A 19,731-nucleotide genomic window follows, 5' to 3' on the forward strand; every position below is an offset into this window, starting at 1 on the left:
CATCAGCTCTCAGACACACTGAGGCACCACATAGAAGTCTGATATTATTATTAAAAGTTTCCTGTTTGTACCCCAAAGGATCTGAGTTTGAATACAAATTAAATGACAAAGTGTCAGGAAGAAAAAGAAACCTTTTACACTTTCCAAAAATAAATGATGCATCATAAAGTAACAGCAGCTGCTGCAGCTTTTATTCATGCATGCATGCTTACAGGAAACGACAGAAAACCACATGAGATCAGAATCAGTCTGCCAGTCTCTCAGGTTTCCTTAAACACTGAATGTCAACAACAGAACCTTTGTTAGCTGCACGAGACTGTCATCCTTCCCACAAACAGACTTCAGACTGATATAACACACCAGATGTTTCCAGTGATACAGAATGAAAGTCACACTCTTATCTCCTTCTTTTCTTAATTCATAATTTCATAACCAGACAAGATATTCTTCATTTCTTAAGAGGTGTTAGACAACCTAAGCGTGCAAAAGCCACAGCTTAACAGCGGTAGTTCTTGTTTTGAAGTCGTCTTCCTGTTCGAGATGAAGAACAATAAATGTAGAACGGCTGAGCTTCAACTCTCACAGGACTGAAGGAAACAGGACGAGGACAAAATGACTGAGTTTTGGTTTTTCTCTTAGAGCTCGTTCAACTGAAAACATCATGAAGACGACCGCTGCATGCTTTCTTATTTTCATTCAGCTCTTTGAAGGTGAGACATCAAGATTTTAACAGAAATTTACACTAAAGGAGAATGTCAGGAACGCTTGCCACTAATTTGAACTTTTTTGTAACTTTTAGTCCTCACATTTACTATTTTTTTTCCAAGGTACAGTACATGCAGTTCTTTTTTATACTTGGCGGTAAACTCCATCAGATCACAGTTGTGTGTTTTAGGTCACAGTTGTGTCAGCAGCTCTGTGCGGCGGCACTTTAACACAGAAATACTCTGAATGCTCACAGAAATGACGGCTGATACAATATTCAACATGTGGTCTGAACTGAACTCACTTCTGATGATCAGAATTTACTTCATCAAATAATTTTACTTAAATTCTTCACCCAACAAAAAGTAGTTGTTCTTGTATTCAGTCATAAATGTATTGGATATTAATAAAAAACCTTTGACCATGAAAGGTGAAGCACACAGTTAGAACAATAAAGATTTAAAACCTCTGACTTTAAGTTTCCCTGTGTAGTGTAAAGTACTACCAGTTTATAGTTTGTTATATTTATAAGAATAATTACAGATGTACTTTATTTTTCTGCATATTCTCTGGCCCTGAAAGTAAGAAAAACCACACAAGATATGGTATTTCAAATCAGTATAAAAAACAATTTGACCTTGGGCACAACTCAGACTTGTTTACATTCTGTAACGTCTCACTTGAACTACAAACTGCCTCTTTAAAGAACCTAACAGCATGGAGCAAATAAAAACTGATCTGACGGAAGAGATCCTTGCTTGTGTTGTTCTTACTCTCTGATGTTCGTCACTTTGGATAAAAGCTTCTGATAAATGAGTTGTAGAAAAGAGGTTCTTGCCACTAATGCTAAACGTTGAGTCTCAAAAATAACAAATCGAGTTAAAAGTAAAAAGAGTTGTTAAGAGTCAGGAGGAAACTTTTGTTAAGATTTGGCACCAAATAAATAAAAACATATTGATTGATTGGATGAATGATAAGTAAAGAGATTTGAAATCAGAGCTTTGTGGTGCTGCATTATGGCAATTTTAGAGGTCAGCAAAGTCACAGGCTTCTTCTTCTGGGAATCAAAAATCCGAATCCAATAATCGTTGTGATCTTTCAGTTTGGACTAAAGCTGAGGACTAACACTGTCATCTGTGAAATCATGATGCTCATGTGAGTAGAATCTGTGTATTTTCTCCAGACCTTGAACTCTCTTCTCCCTCCTGCAGCCCGTGCAGAGCTGATCTTCACACATCTGTCAGAGAGTCAGACCCTGCAGCTCTCCTGGTCCCCTCAGCAGGAGCGCGGCCTCCTGACGGGCCTCCACCTTTACCACCGCAGCGCCCGCAGTCAGACCACCCTGCTGTCGATGGCCGAGGGCTGCGAGCTCAGGGTTGACCCGATGCTGGAGGGCCGTCTGCAGCTCCGTGGAGGACTGGACTCTCTGCAGGTCAATGTCACCATAACACACCTCCAGCCCGCTGATACAGGGCTGTACATGTGGGAGCAGAGCCACAGGAAGAAGAAGAACAGCTCTGAGCAGATCATCAGCGGAGCGCAGAAGGTTTTCCTGTTGGTGGAAGGGACAGGTAAATCATTATAGATCTGCTTAGAGGCGTTGATTTGCATAAATATGGAGTGGCAGTGAAGTCTGCTGAATAAATACATGTACTGGCAGGTGTGGAAAAAAGACATTACATGCATGTGAGGACTCATTTTATCTGGTGAAAGTTATCATGTTTAAATTTGGGATGGATTATGATTTTGCTAACCGTCATGGGCCCATTACTCAGCAGGGCTCCAGAAAGCCCCCCGCCCCGCCCCCACAAAGATTAGGCAGTGGCCTAACTTTATTATGACTCAATCATGTAAGAAATGTCCTGAAGAGTTACAGACGTTTGCAGGTTGATTAAAGGCTACATTTTTAAATTGTTTTTGGAAATGCATCTTCAGTACTGAGACCTTAACGTGTTGAGAGTAATGTAAACTGTGACATTGTCTTCATGTGCTGATGTGTGTTTGTGTGTGTGTTTGTGTTTCAGGGCAGTCATGTCAGTGCTCACCCAGTTACGCTCCTCTGCTCTTCACCGTCTTCACAGCAGTTGGACTCCTCCTGCTCATACTCAGCTGGCTCGCTGTGGAGAAATGTGTGAGTTTTTTGTGACTTTCATTTTTATTTTCTGACTGTTTGATCATGCCTATAAACCCCTCTATTTCAGCCCTGCTCAGAACAGGCTGTTTCTGTGTCTGTACCTTTAAATATGTACATGAGCTGTGTCTGACCACGCCCCCTCTCTGGAAGGGCTTGGGGGTGTCAGGCTTTCTTGCTCCATGTCCTATTGTTTACGGTGAGAAGGCAGACTCAGAGGGCAGAACAAACACCTAGCTGTGGGAGTGTCACCCACCTGGGGGAGGGGCTACTGCCCTTTGTGATGTCATGAAGGGAAAATCTCCAAACGGCCTGTTTGAGCACACATTTTCTGAAAAGTGGAGCAGGCAAAAGACAGAGAGGATGGTCTTTTCTCATCATTGGGGGGGTTTGTAGACAGACTATGGACACATATTAGTGTTAGAAAAACATGGGAAGAGGATTTTACAGAATATGTGACCTTGAATAGATTCCCGACAAACTGACATCTGTCTCAGTGAGCTTTTCGTGGCAACTTGCTTCAATATCTGAGACAAATCCTTCACTTCAGTAGGAAATATCTGAAATAAATCCCCAAAAAGATCATCTCATGAATGTACAAGCTGTAGCCTCAGAACGTGTTATCTTATTAAAGCCTTTATATTGCTGATTCATGTCCTGTATTCCTGTGTTCTGTCTCATAATTACAACAAATAATAAATTATTTATTTCAGCTTAATTTAAGTGTATTATTTTATGTGAAAGGAGAAATTCAAAGCGGTATGACTCTATTAAACATCCACCAACATCATCAAAAAAGTCACCTGAAACTATTTTGATTATAAAATAAGTTCTTTAGTCAAAGATGCCTGAAATCTTCTGCTACTAGCTTCTTAAGTTTAAATCATTTGACTTAAACTGAAGATTGTCTGAGTTTTAAGAGCTCACTTTGAACTTCACTTCCTGACAATTTGAAGTCTTAAATTGTCAAGTTATTCTTAGTAGTTGTTTGTGTTTCAGGTGAAGGCGAGGCCTCGTCACAGACCTCAACCTTCAGCCCCCATATACGAGGAAATGACAAGGAAGCAGCAGAGTGCCGGAATCGCCCAAAATAACCTGACCCCCCCTTCACACCTGGAGGAAGTCAACTTCCCCGTGTACGCCAACCCAAACATTCGACAACAGCAAGACAACTACTACGCCTGCCCCAGACAGCTCGCCCTCCGAGCCTGAGGCAGCCTCTGCCATCGCACTTCTGGTGACAGCTTCACCGCAGAGATGGTGAAAAAAGATCTCAGAGCATAGATTGTGTAAAAAGATGGACATCATGACAGCAGCTTAGAAGTGAAGCAAAAATATTGCGAGCTCAGTTTCTGACTGGCTGCAGAACAGGTCATAAGCTCCACTTCTTCCATTATAACAGATGGGACAATGGGTCAATTAATTTTTCTCCAGCATGCTTTCTGTCATTAAAGTTATTTCTTATCAAGCTGATTTATGTACAAGGGTTCTTTTATATTGATAATTTGTTTTAATTGTCTATTTGATGCTACATGAAAGGTCATAGTGCCATGATTGACAGCTCTGATGACAAATGTGGCTCCTGCGGCGCTGTGTGCACAGGATTAGAGTTGACGATGAATGATGACTGGGATAGAACATCAGGAATAAAAGAGTCATTGAACTTTCAATATCTGTGAGTGTCAGCTTCAAACCAAGACACAAGAATCTGTTCTATGTAGACTGTGCTGACCTGAGGGATCTTTGACGTTTAATCAATAAGTTAAAGTTAAATCAAGTCTATCCTGTGTAAATATCTCTGAGTCATGACTGTCTACAATGAGGGAGAAGCTTGAGTCCCGCTGGCTGTGTTGTTGTCAGAGTCGAGTATACATGGACGGGATGGCCGGCTCCTCCCCTTGTTTATAAAAGCTGTTTTAGTCAAGAACTAGAGAGAAGAACATACTCATTGATTATTTGAATTTCATGTAAGCGTTTTTAGATCACGGTCATTCATGTAAATTCACATCAATATGAAGCTACGAGCTAACCAAAGAGCGCTAACATTAGCATACTAACACATCACTGCAGGACACAGGTGATTGCAGCTCAAACCAACGACAATTTTGTCCGCAGTTTAATCTAACCTCCTTCGTGAGATTGCGAGTGGATGGGTGTTGGAGGTGTGTCTTCAGAATAGTGGAGGTGTCGCTTAACAGCTGTTTTTGTGGTTTCATGCTAGTGCTTAAGGGCGACATCTACTGGATCAAAAAGTGGCTCATTCTTCCGTTAAATGCGTGTTTTCATTAGCGGAAAGGTGCAGGATGTCATAAACGACAGCTCCACCAGCAGATCTCTACTGTGCAGACTGTGTGTGATGTGTCAGTGCCTGTGGTGGGGGGGATTCTGGCTTCACCTTTGTGGGACGAGGGGCAGACATGAGGTTTATTTGACATGCAAAAGCACAAAGTCAGAGAGAGAGAGAGAAACAAACGAGCAAAAGGCACTGATGTTTTTTAACAGCCAAGAAAAAAGCTATTTTATTAATATTTGAAAGAAGCTCCATAGTTCATGAAAAGATTTGTTTCGGTGCATGTCATTGAACAATCACATTCTATGAGGAGAAAGAGATATACAGAGAGAAAAAAATAAAACATTACAAGCCACTGACTTTTCATTAAATCTCAGTACAGACATTTTACTTAATATTTCAAAAACGAAAAACAAAAAGGCAAAAAAAAAAAAAAAGCAGCCCTAAACCCGAACTCCCCCCACCCACGATCCCACCCCAACCTCCAAGAAATAAAACCTTTAACAACAGAAAATAAAAACCCGTTGAGGGTGACAGGCTAGAATCCCACAGTGCTAAAGAGTGAGACGCTCATTGGTTTTTAGGAGTACACAGCATGGCGATGTAGCGCTAGGTCGATCTGAATCAGGGGGAGGAAGCTGGAGGTGGGGGGACTCCACATGAATCACCCCTCCACCCCCTCAAAAACAAAAAAACACATTAAACCCCCCCCTGCAATAAACCAGCCACTTCGAAGTAGGCCATAAAATCCCCATCTTCCAACCCCCCCCCAACACTTGTGCATAGTTTCATGATCCTTTACAACCAGCTCATGTTTTACAAACATCCTCCGAGACGTGGAAACGCTCCACAAAAGTCTGATTTTTAACCTCTATTCATAATCATAGTAACAATAATACCCGCTGTGGGAGAATGAGAGAGAGAGCTAGAGAGAGAGAGAGAGAGAGAGAGAGGAAAGAAAGAGTAATGCACAATGTTCCTGATTCAGTCAGGACGGGACCTCATTAAGAAAAACACACAAGAAAGATTCCAACATACAGCATTTTGCATGTTATTCACCGTCGTTCTTTTTTTTTTAACAATCAAAATCATTGACCTTTTTTTTGTTTTAAATGTAAAGCAGTTTTAATATATAGATTTATATATAAAGCACTCCATTTTCATTTAAAGTCCATTATTTGGTTATTATGTAACTGCTACGGATTTAGAAACAGGTAAATTTCTCTTCTTCCGAAATCCATAACTTTCAGTGCTTAGAATTGTTTCTTTTAAATCATCCTTTTTTTTTTTTTTTTTTTTTTAACTTTTAACTCATCATAAAAATGTACATTAAAATGGCGTGGAGTCGGTACTCTGGAACCCTGGCCTTCCTGAGACAAGATCCACTTTTTCGTTTGTGTGCAAGATAGTGAGCAATTATGTCTTTTTCTTTTTCTTTTTTTTTTTTTTAAATCTTTTTCATTTCTTTTTATACAAAGGAAAAATATATATAATCAACATAAAACATACAGGCTTCAGATAGTCCATGAAATCAACATCGACAAGAAGGTCAAACAGAACAAGACAACACTGTTCAATCCCAGAGTTCTGAAAGTAGCACGATTGATCTTCATTCTGTGAAGTGTTGTGTCGCACTTTTTCTTTAAAAATGGAAGCATTTGTCCTTTTTTTTTTTTTGTCTTTTTCCAACATTCCCATACGTTTAATTCTTGTGTCGCTGATTTTTCTCGTTGTTGTAAACTGTCAGTGGCCTTGCAGAAAAGAAAAGAAAAGAAAAAAAAAACGACAACATGAGTGAACTGAACAGAACGAAAGCTAACAAACCAAAAAGGTAGGCACCTCTGAAGTGAGCCCTAGAAGCCAAGGCTCAGTCTGATGTCTTGTCCTTCACGCTCTCCGTTGCTCAGATTTTGGAGAGTTGAAGTCCTTCTACCTCGATCTATGGCCACAGGTCTGCAAAATACTTTTTTTTGCTGCATTTTTTAAATATATATGTGATTTTTTTTTTTTCATTTTTAGGTTTTATTTTTTTAGGTTTACAGTCTGAAAAATGGTGCAATACTCAATTATGATCCATACTTTCTTGGATTATTCCACAATGAAAGCCACTAAGGTAGATAAACATTACATTTTTAAAAACACACTTAATTTTAGTCCTTGAGTAAACATTTACACATGAACTGTCCCCGTCCCCCCTCAGTACTTGTATCATGTTGTTCATTTAGCTGGATGAGGGGTGAGGCCGACACTCAGTGCAACGCTAGAGGCTAGTAACAATTAACATCAGAATATAGTTTTGACAAGCAAAGAAAAAAAAAATCTAAGTATACTGAATCGAAAAAAGAATCACAAGGCGGATCTTCCTCCGCTGTAATCACGAGCTCTCACACAGTTTCATCGTCAACCTCGCGCGCTAAATAAACAATCATTCGTACGACATACAGTTCAAGCAGCCTTGTGCAAACACTCAAATACGACAGATGTAAATTTGCCTTTTATATCGACCTTTGTTTTCAACAACACTCGTATTTTAAATTTTGATTCGCTCTGAACCGTTGCTATCAAAAATCTCTGAAGTGTATGAATGAGACAAAAAAACCACTACAAAAAGTGTTCACATTACATTATTGGCGCTTCTTTTGATTCAAGTATTTGTTTTCATTATTTTGTATTACTCTGATATGTTTATGATCTTGTCTTCTGGGAAATGTCGAGGAGGACACACAGGCTGTAAGGGCTGAAGGGGAAACAGAGAGATCTAGTCGTATACACACATACAGCCGTTATGTACTCTTAGTTTGTATCTGTGTATGAACTAGCATGTGCATATTCAACCCAGGCCTCGGAGATCTGCTAATTCCACTCTACTCAGGGCCCCGGTCTGATCCATGATTGAGACGCAGATTTTGCTTGAGCTCCAGTTCCCTCTGAGTCCGTGCGACTTTATAGAAAAAAAGAAAAGGGGGGGCGAGCATCTGATTTCCAACACTAGACAGGTAGATAAGAGTGCAGGGGGGGAGGGAAGGAGAGGTGTGGGAGGGGGGCGGGGCTCTCAGTGCTGGTGCTGCGCCAAGAAATCCAGGGCACATCTGAGACCCGACCTCCGTCCCAGTCACCCGCCCTCCCGCGCTGTTCGACTCCCCTGCTTCCAACGCCAGTTCATTGATTCAAGTCCAGTGTGGAGTAAATGCAGGTTTTTCAGGAACAAACACACAAACAGACAACAACAGGCAATAGTGATTGGTTTGTTGAATGATGCTAGTCTCGAGCGACTCGGGAAGAGGGCAAAAGTTTTAAGACTTGGTACCAAACTTGAGGTGTGTCCCCCCATTTCTGCTGATACACCAGGTCCCTGCGTGGACCACCGACCCCAGAGCCAGATGTGCAGAAAATGACCTGTTGTAATAAATCCGCCTGCACCACCTTCAGGTTGGAGGTCCATAAATGAACCACCTGGATACAACTTCCCCCCCGCCTGGGAAGAGCCCAGGCAGGGGGGGAGGGGGGAGGGGGTGAGAAGGCGGCGGCTTGCAGAGAAAACAGGTGTCACAGCCTCGGAGTGCACAGCTGGAACAGACTTTTTTTTTTTTTTTTTTCTAGTTTTTGCAAAAAAACCTTAAAGAAAAAAAAAAGATGTTTTTGGTTTTTAAAGAGATGTACCCGATGTGACCCATAAACAGTGCACAGACACATACAGGGACCACCCCCGCCCGCCTGGCCCCCCCCCCCCCCCCCCCTCCTCCTCCTCCTCCTCCTCCTGCAGCCGGCTTCTAATTTTCCAGTCCTTCGTTTATTAAATACCAGCACCATTCATCCGTCCTGCCCTTCTACTCCTAAAGCCTCCTGCAGCAAGAAAGCAGACTAAAGTCTCGTCACGCTAAAGGTTAATGAGGATATGGCGAGGTGGAAGAAGATATTTGTACATCAGTTGGCACAAAACTGAAAAAACTGATCGCCAACCAATAGTGCCTCCAGCAGGTCATTTTAGTGTCATCGTGTAAATGGACTTCTTCAGACAGAGGGGAGGGGGTGTCGGGGGGGTTTAAGGGCAGCTGCCTGGTCGTAAAGGTTGAGAGCTGAGTGGAGATTGGCAGATGTGGCAAATGGCTGTGTTTTTCTAGATGGCTGCGAACGAACACCTCCTTGTCTTTGCATAGAAATGGAAGGCTGTTATCAGTCGAGGTGGTACTAAGTGTAACTGAGTGCTCCCAGAGTTGAACATAAAGCACCAGTGTGAGTGAGGCCCATCGACACTAAAGGATGTGTGTGTAATGAGACGAAGGGGGAAAAGGAAGCTGGCTCACTATTGCGTCTAGAAGCGTTCTCTAACATGTCGTTTCTCACTTAAAACCCCCCTTTCATGACTCAAACTTGACCCCCCCCCCCCCCCCCAGCCAGCCTTCTCTATTATGCATGACCTTGCTGCACAGCTGAGGCGTACCTCTAAAAACACCAATGCCTTGGAGGTAGTGGGAGGGGCAGGAGAGGAGCTGAACACTGCATAACGACTGATATCAAAAAGCCATGAAATCATCATCATCAGAAAAACAATCATTATCTATATCGTCAATGATAACAGCAACAAGATCAGCGAACTTCATGACAACAAAAATAAAAAATGCACACTGGCAATTCCGTAAGTAAAACCAAAAAAAAAAGAAAAACACAAAACACATGAAATGCCTCCATCTCTGGCTAAAGTGATCCTTGCAGGAGAGACAGAGAGAGTGGAGTTGGAGGTTGCTGAGGACAGACTCTGGCGCAGCAGTAGTAGTAGTAACTTAAATACAGGTGGGCCAGTTCTGATAGAGCTGCTCTTGGCTTGGAGGCCAAAGGGGGGAGGGGAGGAAAAAGGAGAGAAGCCAGTCTTGTATGGGGGATCCGCAGGGAGGCGGTGTCGGGCGAGCGAGCGAGTGAGCAGGAGGATGGGGTGAGGGCTGCTGCAGAGCACCTCGCTCTGCAGCAGGCAGGCACTCAGTGGCCACACTTTCACACAGGTTGGCAGGGCCTCCAAAAAGAAAGAAGACAAAAAAAATAAAGGACGAAAAAAAAGATGGCGATCCTCCCTGCTGGACCCAGTAACACACAAACACGTTCGAGTGTTTCCAGAAACCAAAGGCTAAAGATTTCAAAGTATGCAATGTAACAGTGATTTTTACTCTGATAAAGAGGGTGAGGACGGGTGCTTCTCACTGCTGCACCCATCATCAGTTTGTAAAGAAGTTCAATCTTTGTATTTCCCTTCACTTTGCTACCATGTTTGACATCCTTCCTGGTCCCACCAACTTGAGGGAAGAAGGACAAAAAAAAAACACATCTTCACATCCATGTTAAGTTAAAAAATAAGTATATAGAGAAGCCACTAAGCAGATTGCTTTTTTTGTCTTTGTCAGTTTTTTTATTTGCCAGTGTTGCTTCTCCTTTCTTCTAGTCGTTGGCATTAAGGGTCAAACGAGCTGCGGCGCTCTCGCTAAGTGCTATGATAGACCACCTGTTCACAAACCTTTGCTTCATACTCCTCTACGTATTTGGGCAAAAAGAAAGAAAAATAAAGGTCATCTGGTCTTCTGGGTAAAAAGAAGGGAAAACAGGTTCCTTTCATTTTGGTTTGATGCCTTCTCCCCAAGCACACAAACTCACACACACACACACACACACACACACACACACACACACACACATCCGTCCCCCCTGTCTCCCCCGAAACTAGTCACTGGCATAAGTGTGGAGAGTAGGCTGGCTGAAGAAGTGCTTTGTGGGTACGTCCTTGTATTTTGGACAGATGGGGGTTGAAGTCCAGCTCGCTACTCTCCTGAGCTCACACACTTTCGGGGAGGGGGGAGATGAAGGGTGGTAGTGGCAGTTTTAAGGGTGGAAGGGGGGGTAGGGGTGGGCGCAGGGCAGATAGAGCTTTTGCAGTTCAGTCATTCCTTATAGTCTCCTCTCCGCTTGAGAGAGGTTATGGTAAGTTTTCTTGGACGGTAGAGTCTGTGGCTTATATTGCACGTCACTTGTTTTTTTGCAGGTGGAGTGGAAGAGAGAATCGGGGGGAGGGGAGGGGGGGGGGGGGGGGGGGTGTTTGACAACACTGGTGGGAAACATTTTGAGGTTTTCCACAACATCAGAGACAGGGTCCGAGACTGAGACCAAAACTGCGAGCGTCCCGCAGACGAGGTGAGGTGCATTGAAGTTATTTGTCTTTTACAGTTCCGTAGTAATAGCAGTGGTTCATTTTTTTTGTCATCCATCCCGTCTTTAAAATGTTCACGCGACAAACCCCCAAAAACTCTCACCCCACCAGGTAAGATTGACAGACACATTTTTTTTTTTAGCTTTGCTCGCAATGGTTTAAGAAGAAAACGTAAAAACACTAAAAACCACTACAAAAATCAAATGGCTTGGACACAGAGTTGCATCATTCCCTTTGAGCGTGTTGTGGGGGAACTTAATCTGCTTGCAAAAATGCACTGAAAATATGAGCTGTGGTTTGTTTATGTAAATCCGCAGCAGCATGTAATCTCCACTCAGGTTTCACTGGCTCAGAAATAAGGGTGTGCAAGTGTCCGTATGCTTCTTCACCAAGTACAGAGTGAGTGAGGACAGCAGGGCAGGAGAGAGGTTAAGGCTAATATTAGTGCTGAGAGAAACAAATGTTGAGTCTGGACCAGCTGAAAGTTTCGACAACCACTCTGATTGAAGGTTTTTTTTTTTTTTAACTTTGGGAATGATGCCTTTTAATGGGTCTCTGAGGTGCAGTATGATTGCCTCAAAAGGCAGAGAGGGATTACGCAAGTTTCAGGATGGCAGCTCATCGTCGTGTCAGTTTGACTTAAGTACAAGTTTCACACAGCGAGTTCTCCAAAGTTCACGTCTGTAAAAAGTTCTCTTTTCTTTGTTGAGTGAAAGACTTTTTTTCCTGTGTCTCCACGAGTGAGAGCCAAACACTGTGAGCTAAATCTCTCACTGAGATTCACAGAACGAACTGCAAATGAAATGTTGACAAAAAAAAAAAAAAGGAGTCGAGGAGGTGGGCGAGGATGAGCAGCGAGGGTGAAGCCTCGTCCCTCCTCGCGTCGCTCCTTTCCACCGTCACACCCACACTGATTATCTCCACAATGATTTGCAAAGTTTTTCGCTCCTATTGGTGGTTTGTTCCTACATGGACTCTCCGCTGAGCAGGTCCCCAGGCAGCAGCGTATTGATTGGGGTTGGACTCCCCACCACCCGTCCCTCCTCTCCACTCGGGGGTCCCCACAGGCTGGAGTACTGTGGCACGCCCCCCCACAGCAACTCACCGCCCGCCTTTCCTCCGCCTGTTCCCAGGCCGCTGCTACTGCCGCTGCTGCCACCGTTGTTGTTGTTCCAGTGGGGTGAGTGACCAATAGGATGGGACGCTCCAGACCCGGTCCCGCCCATCCTCGACTGATTGGAGCCTGGAGTGGCCTGCCAGCTGGTCGTCCCGCCCATCAGCTGGCCCTGTGCAAAGAAGCGGTTCACCTCCTCTTCCCCGGCAAACTCCGCCAGGATGGTGGTGTTTCCGAGCACACACCTGGAGGAAAAGCACAAATGATTGTTAAAAAACTTAAAATCAATAAAGTAAAAAAGAAAAGAAAAAGGTGTTCAGTTCAAGAAGTCTTGTACATGTGCAGGGACTTCTGAGCCTTGGCAGCTTCGTCCTTGGAGCTGTAGCGCACGACCGCGTTGCCCTGCGTCAGGTTGAGGTGGAATGTGATGAGGGGGCCGTGCTGCATGCACAGAGTACGCAGAGTCGAACCATCGATCTGAGACACAAACAACAGAAAGAGTCAAACACAGATTCAATTTCCTCTTGTGACAGCTAAACCCCAATTACACAGGATTAACATTACCTGGGGACCTCTGATCATTTGTAAGAATTGTGCAGGACGTCTGTGTTTTAAATCCCCTGTGAACCGACCATGTCTGTAATATTTGAAGTATAAATGACGGGGAAAAACACCGGCTATGTTTCTGCAAACACAGAGGTGCTTTGATAAAAGTTATCCAGTCCGATTAGCTTTTAACATTTCCTCTTTTTTCTTGTGGACATCTTCTCTCAACAAATCACCTGCAGGCTGGACATTATAAAGTGTGATCCTGCCCCCTAGAGACCAGGGAGATGTAATTTCCTCCAAGTTTCCAATCAGAAATGTCAGTAAATTCAAGTAAATCAAAGACTTCACTTGTCCTGTACAAATATGCTGCCCCAAGCACCAATATTGAGGGGTTATAGTAATCCTGTGCAAGTAGGGCTCAATAGAAAATATTGGACTGTAGCGGGTTACCTGTGGGGTGAGGTTCCTCAGAACCAGCCAGCTGCTGGTCCTGTTGGAGGTGTCTGTGCTCCACGTGGTGCCTGCTGCATGAAACACAGAAACACAAACACAGCAGAATGTTTGTTACCAGGAAGTCGATTGTTCATCTGAAACCAAAATCAGTTACTTCCACTAAACGGGTGGTGTTGATTTGTGCCCTGCAGAGAACCACCACCCAGTGACAGTTGACAGTGTTCCAACCACAACAAGACATTTGTTTGTCATCTCGTCTATTCCTCCTTCAAGACGGGCCTGTGTGGCTGTACACCACATCAAAGCGTTTCTCTTCGAGTACACCCCGACTACAAACTGTACACATCATCAACACGCTCCATAACGACCTTAAGATAACTGGTTTCACAACAGAATAACAATTGTCTGCAGCTGTGCGTCTTTCTTTAGTTTGTCTTGATTATTTAAGCGGTAAGAGGATTAACTCATTTTTCATTTGCCTTCACAAATCTTTGCAGCTAAAATCTCTGAAAGAATGTGAAATCTATTTATTGACGACTAAATAAGACTAGAATAAAATGTTCTGTAATACAGACTAGGCTGTTAAATTAAATAATTGTGCTCTTCTCGGAGTTGGAAGGTTTTTCTTGTGATAATATAAGAAAAGGATGTAAAAGAGTTTAACTGGGATTTGAAAATCAAAACAGCAACATATTTGCTTCAAACAATTATTGGTTCCAGTGACCCTGTAATATTTGCTCGTCTTTCTTGAACAGTTTTTGTTTTCATATCAAAGTCACACATCGCAGAAGGAAACTTAAAACACTTTGCCGTCTGCCTCCCTAAATGTTTCTCTAGAAAGACTACCTGAGGTGTAAGAGCTGCTCCAGCCTTGAGCCAAACCCAGCGAGTTGCCCCCCCAGGTTGAAGGCTTGGTGTTGGTGAGACCGGGCGGGGGTCGGGAGGGTGCCACGTTACTGCCCCTGTGGCTCTGGGGGACTTTCCACAGCTCGTGGGACAGAGGGGCCTGGCTGTGAGAGATGGGGCCTGGAGACCATGTCGATTTCATCTCTGGGAGTTTACCTGAACAGCAAAAAACAATCAGAAAAGGTTTGTCTGCAGAACGTAGAAAGAGCTGCTCAGACAGCAAAGAGTTAAAATGATCTTTCATATCCGCTCAGAAAACTACATTTACCATGCCACACAAATAAAAACACTAACACCACATCAGGGGAAAGATGCACTGCATGAGAGGCAAGGTTTAAAGTGAGAGGTCTCAAAGGAGGGTCATATTTTATCGGGGGGGGGGGGGGGGGGGGGTCTTTAAAGGACGGGAGAGATCAGGCTGTCCAATGAGAGGCTGACATTCTGGTTGTTATGTTAACAGGAGGGAGAGGATAAAGTTGATTTGCAGTGATTCAAACCATGTACCTGCATCGTCCATCTCCGGGGACGACAGACTGAACGAGCTAGTGTAGGCACTGACTGGCCAATCAGAGGAGGGAGGCAGAGCCTCGTTCTGAGATGAAGTGGGAGAAGAGCCTGAGCCGATACCATCAACACAAACAGAAAGACAGACACAAACAAATAAGGAAAAAATAGAAGAAGAAGAAATGGAGTAAAGGAAAAGTGCACAAACATGATGGAAGTAAGAAAATAGTTCAAACAAAGACGGTGATTATAGATGAGGTTTAAAGTAAGAAAATGAAGAGTGGAAGAAGCAGCAGCTTGATATTTAAGATTTAAGTTATGGAGGAGACAGAGTTCCATAAGTTCAAAAACGTCTGCTTGGGTTCCCTGTTGTTTATTTATTTTTTTACATGTAGTGACTGAGACACTGAGTCTACACTGCTCTCACCTCCACTTCTGTCCCGTAGCAGGTAGCGGTTGACATCTTGGATGTTGGTGTTGATGGTGGGCCCGCTGGGGACGCTGCCAGGTGTCATGTTGGGGTCGTTCTCAGGGTCGATATTCTGGAGACCCTTCCAGGGCACACCGGGGCAAAACTCTGGAATAACAATGATATTTTACAACTCTTTATAGAGGGAGCAATCTAAGTACTGAGCAATTGACCTTCAGTGCAGTTTCTCTAATGCCCCAGATAAATCTTTCCTTTGTTTTTGAATTGCCAATCTCTCCCTAATTTTGTGTCGTTCACATAGTTGGAGGATCAAATCTGAGAGTGTGTTTTTATTTCACAAGGAGCTGCCAAACAGGTTGGCAGCGATGTCGATCATTTAAGTGAGTCTGCTGAGACCTCCTAACCTGGTGGCCAGTTGATATTGGTCCCGTTGGCCATCTTGTCACTGCTGCTCTTGCTCTGGCCCCAGTTGTCTTGGGAGACCAGGGGGCTTGTAGGAGACTCTGAGCTGGACATCAGGTTGTAGGGGCTGTAAGAGTCCTCCAGCTGATGAGGCTTGCCAGGGGGCCCCAGGTTGGCACCTGAGTAAAATATATATGAAAAAGAACTTTGTTAAAGAAATTTTATCAGCTCTTTATCAGAAAGAGCTTCCTGTGGTGGTGACTCTTTGCTAATTACCCAGCATGCACTTGTGTTTCTCACCATGTTTGCCGAGGTTGGACTCTAGAGGAGAGGAGCTTCCAGAGAGGCTCTCGATTGAGTTTGGATGCGTCCACTGCGACAGACGCGATTGAGGCTGGGGGGGTTCCTTCATCGACAGACCCCCCACCTCCATGCAGTTTACATTCATGTTTTGATTCAGTCCAGCTGTGGAGAGAGAGAGAGAGAGAGAAAGAGAGAGAGAGAGAGGGAGAGGGAGAGAGAGAGAGAGAGAGAGGGAGAGAGAGAGTGAGAGAGACAGAGAGAGTGAGAGAGAGAGAGTGAGAGAGAGAGAGTGAGAGAGAGAGGGAGAGAGAGTGAGAGAGAGTGAGAGAGAGAGAGAGAGAGAGTGAGAGAGAGAGAGAGAGAGAAGGAGAGAGAGAGGAGAGAGAGAGGGAGAAAGAGAGAGTGAGAGAGAGAGATATATGTTAGTACACTGCTCAGCGTTATCCGTGCACCCAGCAGAGAGACGTCAGTGGCACTCACAGAGAGAGTAGGGGCTGTAGGTGTTTGGAGATGACTGCGGCTCTTTGGTCTGCAGGTCAGAGAGGCCTGGAGCCTGGGGGTGACCTGGAAATGAATCCAGGGAGGATTTAGACCCGCCAGGGTGAAGGCCAGAGTGGGAGGGGGGCGGCTGCTGTTGTTGCTGCTTCATCAGCAGGGCCTGGGCCAGCTGACGCTGGTGTTGTTGGATCTGCTGCTGCATGTTATTGATTGTACGTGCAACCTGAAACAACATCACAAAAGAAACATTTAGTAACGATAATGTTACATATATTTAGATTTACGTTAGACAGTGTTGTTTTGTGATCACAGTGCATCATGACTATTTGAGAAGGCTACGAGGGAAACTCACTTGCTGCTCTTGTTGTCGAATGGGGCCGGAAACGTTGCGTTGCGCCTGCAACATCTGCTGCTGAATTTGTAAACGCTGGTATGCCTGTGGATCAAGGATAAAAACATCATCAGGGCTGTAATTCAGTTTTAACTACAGTATTAAAAAAACACTGTTTGAAAAATTGTAAGAATTTTAAAGGGCAAACAGTACAGTCCAAATTAACTCTAATTTAAAAAAGCTGCTAATGCATTTGGTCTTCAGCTTCATGAATATGAAAACACAACTTAGTAAAATGGTTTACAAACATTGAAGTAGAATCTGCAGATCAAATTAAACTGATCGTGCATTTTGACTTTGTAGGTTTAGGGTCTGAGATATTTGTCATGTGCGCTCTCATGGAGGTTTTTAAGGTATCTGTTCAAACTTAACGCAGAGGAGCTGGATGACACTCACCAGTTGCAGCTGGTAAAGTTGATTCAGAAGGGTCATATGTTGAGGGTTTATTGGTGAGGTTAAAAGTGCAGGATTCAGACCAATGTTTTTTGCTGCAAACTGTAAGAGCTGTGCTTGAACCTGTGGGTAAAATATCAACACATTAAAAACACATTCAAATGTATAAAAGGGGGAATGTATTGGTGTTTGGTGCATAATCTCTTCATTTGGAGAAAAAAGTCCCAAAGCACCTTGAAATATTAAGTTCTAAGAAGTGGAAATAATCTGCCTCTTTACCGATACGTACATTTCTATCAGTCCAAATAGGTCGGAGTCGATGCATAATAAATGAGAAATTCTAAGTGGAGATGTTTATTGACGCTGTTATCTGAATGCTTAATATCTGTCATGCATACATTTATATTTTCTTAGAGATGTGTCAGTGTAGTGATGAGGCCTGCTGTGTGTGTGTGTGTGTGTGTGTGTGTGTGTGTGTGTGTGTGTGTGTGTGTGTGTGTGTGTGTGTGTGTGTGTGTGTGTGTGTGTGTGTGTGTGTGTGTGTGTGTGTGTGTGTGTGTACCTGAGGGGAGAGAAACTGAGGCACTTGAGCACGTAGACTAGGCTGAGAGGAACTGAGAGGCGGCACTGGTGGCTGAGGAGGCGGCTGAGGCTGCTGCATGGCCCGGGCTTGTGCTGCTCCACCTGCTCCACCAAACATTCCACTCTGCATCTGCTGGACGAGTCACAAGAGAAAAATCAACCTCTATTTCAGGCAAGCACACACAAAAACTTTCCACCATAACAAGAGGTTGTTCTCTTCATGGTGTGTACTATTGAATGACCTTATCCATGTAGGGCAAGCGGGAGTCTGCTGAGGGGTCTTTGGAAAGAAGCGGAGGCCGTGGGCAGCTCATGGGCTTGTTGATGAGCCCGTTGTTGTAGTCGTGACCGGTCATCCCCATCCCCCGCTTGTCTAGCTCTGTCTTCTTCTCCAGCAGAGCGCTCATGGCCTGGTCTAGGTTCATGTTGTTGCTCTTCAGAGCCTCCTCTGCCGGGTCCCTCTGGAGGTATGAGAGGAAAGAATCAGAAAGGTCAAAAACAAATCAGGCCAAAGAGCAGGTTAGGAACTATGTTACAGGTCTGATAAGAAGAAGTAGATCACTGGTCTTAAAACTGGGCTTCAACTTTGTCTTAAATGATTAAAATCACGGCTGTAAGTGAACATAACTTCTCACTTTTCAATGTTTCTTATTAAAGGCCCGTTTCTACCAAGCGGTCGGGTTTGGTTAAGTACAGTTCAGTATGGTTAATCCTGATCTAGCTTGTGTTTCCACAGCCAGCTGTACTCTTGTGGAGTGTAAACCAGATCTGCATGAGCTACGTTATAGCACGACATCATAGCAGGATGACATTGGCAAAAAACAAAACCAGCTTTTAAGTTACTCTCTTATAATCCAGTGGATATTTAAACATGGCATGTTTTGTGTTTGTCCCTCCTTTATTACCCCTGTGGCACGGGAAGTGGCAATTCTTTCGACCAATCAGTGGACGGCAGGGTGTTTAGCTCCACCCTCTAGGGTCAGATTGGTACGTTGGGCAACCCAATAGAAGAATAGCAAAAAAGCAGGACAGTACAGATTGGGTATTTTGGCACCATTTTTAAGTTTTGACAGTGAAATGCCAGTAAATGTGTACCGTACTTAACTGAATCAGACTGCTTTGTGGAGTCTTAAAAGTCTATGTTTTTTAAAACTTGTGGGATATGCTGCATTTTTTAGTTATTTAGGAGCTGATGGTGAAATCTTCAAATATCTTGTTTGTCTGACCAACAGTAAGCATTGAACAGGTAAGCATCTATATCTCATTAATATACAACCAAATACACTGATTTATACCACAAAGCATTACATGGACAAAATACATGAAGCAAATAAATATTGCTTCATTTTGTGTTAAAGTAAATCTCCTTATTGAAGGGAGGAAACGTAAGAAACAGGAGAAAGAAGAGACAGTAGACTCACAGGGAAGCCCATATCTGTCAGCTGTTTGATGAGACGATTCATGATCCAGGCATCTTCTTGCTTCACTGGGACTTTCACCTGAGCGGGAGAAGAAAAGAAACTTAATATCTGACTGTAAACATGTTGTAACAGATTGTTTTTACAGGAAATCTACTTTGGTCAGCACCTTCTGTGGGGCTTTTTTGGATGCATTGCCCCAAGAGTTGCAGGAGGAGTTGCTTTCCTGGGAGGCAGTGTTGTTCCACATGTCTCCCTCCTCAGCGTCCCACTGACCCCCCGACAGGTTCAGCTCTTCACCTCCACCTCCCCATCCATCTTGCATAGGTTTGGGTGCTGGAAAACACAACACAAGAGAAGTATGAAAAGAAAATGTTAAGTGTGTAAACACTGAGTGATAACTCTGCAATGTGAGTCTTGATGTAAAGTCATCGAGAAAAGTTAGAACTATCTCTTAAAAATAGTTTATGCT

At 43.7% G+C, this 19,731-nt stretch overlaps 2 protein-coding genes across 4 annotated transcripts in view; one reads left to right on the forward strand and one right to left on the reverse strand.

Moving 5' to 3' along the window:
* Positions 1 to 299: 299 nt before the first annotated feature.
* Positions 300 to 4,309, forward strand: LOC110001079 (uncharacterized). 2 transcript variants are annotated; one of them, XM_020656511.3, is made up of 4 exons: positions 300 to 710; positions 1,917 to 2,276; positions 2,730 to 2,836; positions 3,821 to 4,309. In XM_020656511.3, the coding sequence occupies exons 1-4, from the start codon at positions 662 to 664 to the stop codon at positions 4,046 to 4,048; spliced, it is 744 nt and encodes a 247-aa protein (XP_020512167.1). In that variant the 5' UTR covers positions 300 to 661; the 3' UTR covers positions 4,049 to 4,309. The 2 variants fall into 2 exon arrangements, with proteins under 2 accessions (XP_020512167.1, XP_020512168.1); XM_020656512.3 differs by having other exon boundaries at positions 303 to 710; positions 3,836 to 4,309.
* A 1,016-nt stretch (positions 4,310 to 5,325) lies between these two features.
* tnrc6c1 (trinucleotide repeat containing adaptor 6C1) overlaps positions 5,326 to 19,731 on the reverse strand; it is a 46,538-nt gene continuing 32,132 nt past the window's right edge. Inside the window, exons 7-21 of one of the 2 annotated variants that reach the window (XM_065964277.1) lie at positions 19,429 to 19,595; positions 19,263 to 19,340; positions 18,084 to 18,302; positions 17,822 to 17,971; positions 17,263 to 17,382; positions 16,828 to 16,911; positions 16,458 to 16,698; positions 15,975 to 16,139; positions 15,677 to 15,853; positions 15,270 to 15,419; positions 14,843 to 14,953; positions 14,279 to 14,494; positions 13,430 to 13,503; positions 12,768 to 12,907; positions 5,326 to 12,675 (exon numbers count right to left, since the gene is read on the reverse strand). In XM_065964277.1, the coding sequence (XP_065820349.1) occupies positions 12,282 to 12,675; positions 12,768 to 12,907; positions 13,430 to 13,503; positions 14,279 to 14,494; positions 14,843 to 14,953; positions 15,270 to 15,419; positions 15,677 to 15,853; positions 15,975 to 16,139; positions 16,458 to 16,698; positions 16,828 to 16,911; positions 17,263 to 17,382; positions 17,822 to 17,971; positions 18,084 to 18,302; positions 19,263 to 19,340; positions 19,429 to 19,595 (2,486 nt within the window). In that variant the 3' untranslated portion in view covers positions 5,326 to 12,281. Of the gene's footprint in view, positions 12,676 to 12,767; positions 12,908 to 13,429; positions 13,504 to 14,278; positions 14,495 to 14,842; positions 14,954 to 15,269; positions 15,420 to 15,676; positions 15,854 to 15,974; positions 16,140 to 16,457; positions 16,699 to 16,827; positions 16,912 to 17,262; positions 17,383 to 17,821; positions 17,975 to 18,083; positions 18,303 to 19,262; positions 19,341 to 19,428; positions 19,596 to 19,731 lie in introns of both variants that reach the window. The other variant, XM_065964276.1, reaches the window with a different exon arrangement.

The sequence above is a fragment of the Labrus bergylta genome, chromosome 16, assembly GCF_963930695.1.
Source record: "Labrus bergylta chromosome 16, fLabBer1.1, whole genome shotgun sequence".
NCBI lineage: Eukaryota > Metazoa > Chordata > Actinopteri > Labriformes > Labridae > Labrus > Labrus bergylta.